This window comes from Temnothorax nylanderi, unplaced genomic scaffold (genome assembly GCF_030848795.1).
Source record: "Temnothorax nylanderi isolate EJ_2023f unplaced genomic scaffold, tnyl_v1.0 TNYL_tig0062_pilon, whole genome shotgun sequence".
NCBI lineage: Eukaryota > Metazoa > Arthropoda > Insecta > Hymenoptera > Formicidae > Temnothorax > Temnothorax nylanderi.
The window spans coordinates 1-1,910 of record NW_027249124.1 but is presented as its reverse complement, the minus strand read 5'-3'; the positions used below and the strand labels follow the sequence as shown (position 1 = coordinate 1,910).

The following is a 1,910-nucleotide window of genomic DNA, read 5'->3' as shown; positions in this document are numbered from 1 at the left end:
AAATACAGAAATGTCGGAACAGCCACAAGTAATTTTAAACGGAATAAAAATTGTCGTGATGACGGTCGGACATACAAAATTTATCGATAGTTTAAATTATATGCCGATGAAATTATCCGAATTACCTAAAGCTTTCGGGCTACAGGATACATCGGATAAAGGCATTTTTCCACATTTGTTTAACACCCGCGAAAATCAAGATTATATCGGTCCGATACCCGACACACGATATTTTTCTCCCGAGCATATGGAAGAGGAAGAACGCGAACGGTTTCTTTCGTGGCACGCGGAGATGACGCGTAACAACTTCATTTTTAATTTTCAAAGTAAAATTATTAAATATTGCCGTAACGACGTGGATATTCTTCGACGCGCGTGCATGGCTTACAGAAAAATTTTTTTGGAATGCGGAAACGTGTGTCCGTTCGTGGAATGCACGACTATCGCCTCTACGTGCATGAGAGTTTTTCGCAAAAACTTTCTGCGCAAGGAAGAGATAGGAGTCATTCCTGCGAGGGGATATAGATTCGTCGATAATCACTCGCGCAAAGCTCTACAGTGTGGATGGAGCGCGAGCTCGGACATCCCATAATTCACGCAGGGCGGGGGCGCGAGCATAAAATCGACGGCACGCGCGTTGACGGATATTACGAGACGCCGACTAATGACGACGACGACGACGACGACGACGAGACGCGACGTTACGTACTACAATTTCACGGTTGCTTTTGGCACGGATGTCCCACATGTTTTCAGGTAAATCGCGATAAAACGCCTTCGACCGCAAATCGCGAGGACACGATCGACGCGCGCTACGAACGAACACTCGCGATGACATGTCGTCTCCAAAGAAAGGGGTACCTTGTGACGGAGATGTGGGAGTGCGCTTTCGACCGTGAGTTGCGAGAAAATCAGGCGATGAGGGATTATCTAGAAAATCACTCATTATTGAAACACGCGCCTCTCGATCCTCGCGACGCGTTTTACGGAGGACGCACGGGAAACATCGCCACCCGTCGCGAAATTCGGGGTACGGAGAAAATACGTTACGTGGACGTATGCTCTCTGTACCCGTACGTATTGAAAACCGGTGCTTTTCCGATCGGTCACCCCGATATTTTTATCGGCGAAGAATGCCGAGCGTTAATCGGAACTGCGCCGAACTATAATTTTGATTCGCTCGAAGGTCTCATCCGATGTCGAGTACTTGCACCGCGCGATCTTTTTCACCCGGTACTCCCATATCGCGTACGCGGAAAATTATTGTTCGCGTTATGTCGTAGTTGCTGCGAAACGTTCTCGCAGGCCGCGTGCACTCACGATAACCCCGCCGATCGTGAATTCGAGGGTACTTGGGTATCCGTCGAATTGCGCAAAGCCGTCGAGAAAGGTTATCTCGTGACAAAAGTAAGCGAAATATGGCAATATAAAGTTGCGCGATATGACCCCGGTACTCGGCAGGGCGGTTTGTTCGCCGAATATATAAATACGTTTTTAAAATTAAAACAAGAAGCTAGTGGGTGGCCGAGCGATTGTCATGATGACGAAGCGAAAGAACGATACCTGCGGGAATACGCGGAAACCGAGGGTGTTGTTCTCGATAAGAACAATATCGTCCGGAATCCTGGCCTGCGCTCGGTCGCGAAACTCTGCTTAAATTCTTTCTGGGGAAAATTCGGCCAGCGAACCAATTTGCCTAAGACCGAGGTCGTGAAATCTTGTCAGCGTTTCATGACTTTGCTCACGAGTCCCGAGCACGAGATAATCGACATATTACCCGTTAACGACGAGGTGATATATGCTTCGTGGCGGCTACGAGATGAGGCCGTCGTGACTTCCCCATTGACAAATGTCGTGATCGCGGCGTACACGACGGCACAAGCGCGCTTAAAACTATACGAATATTTAGA

At 48.3% G+C, this 1,910-nt stretch overlaps 1 protein-coding gene across 1 annotated transcript; it reads left to right on the top strand.

Moving 5' to 3' along the window:
- Positions 1-688: 688 nt before the first annotated feature.
- LOC139773499 (uncharacterized) lies at positions 689-1,890 on the top strand (the record flags this gene model as incomplete). Its single annotated transcript, XM_071707965.1, has 1 exon — positions 689-1,890. A coding segment is annotated over exon 1 (1,059 nt), but the record flags the coding sequence as incomplete, so codon positions are not given.
- Positions 1,891-1,910: the final 20 nt, after the last annotated feature.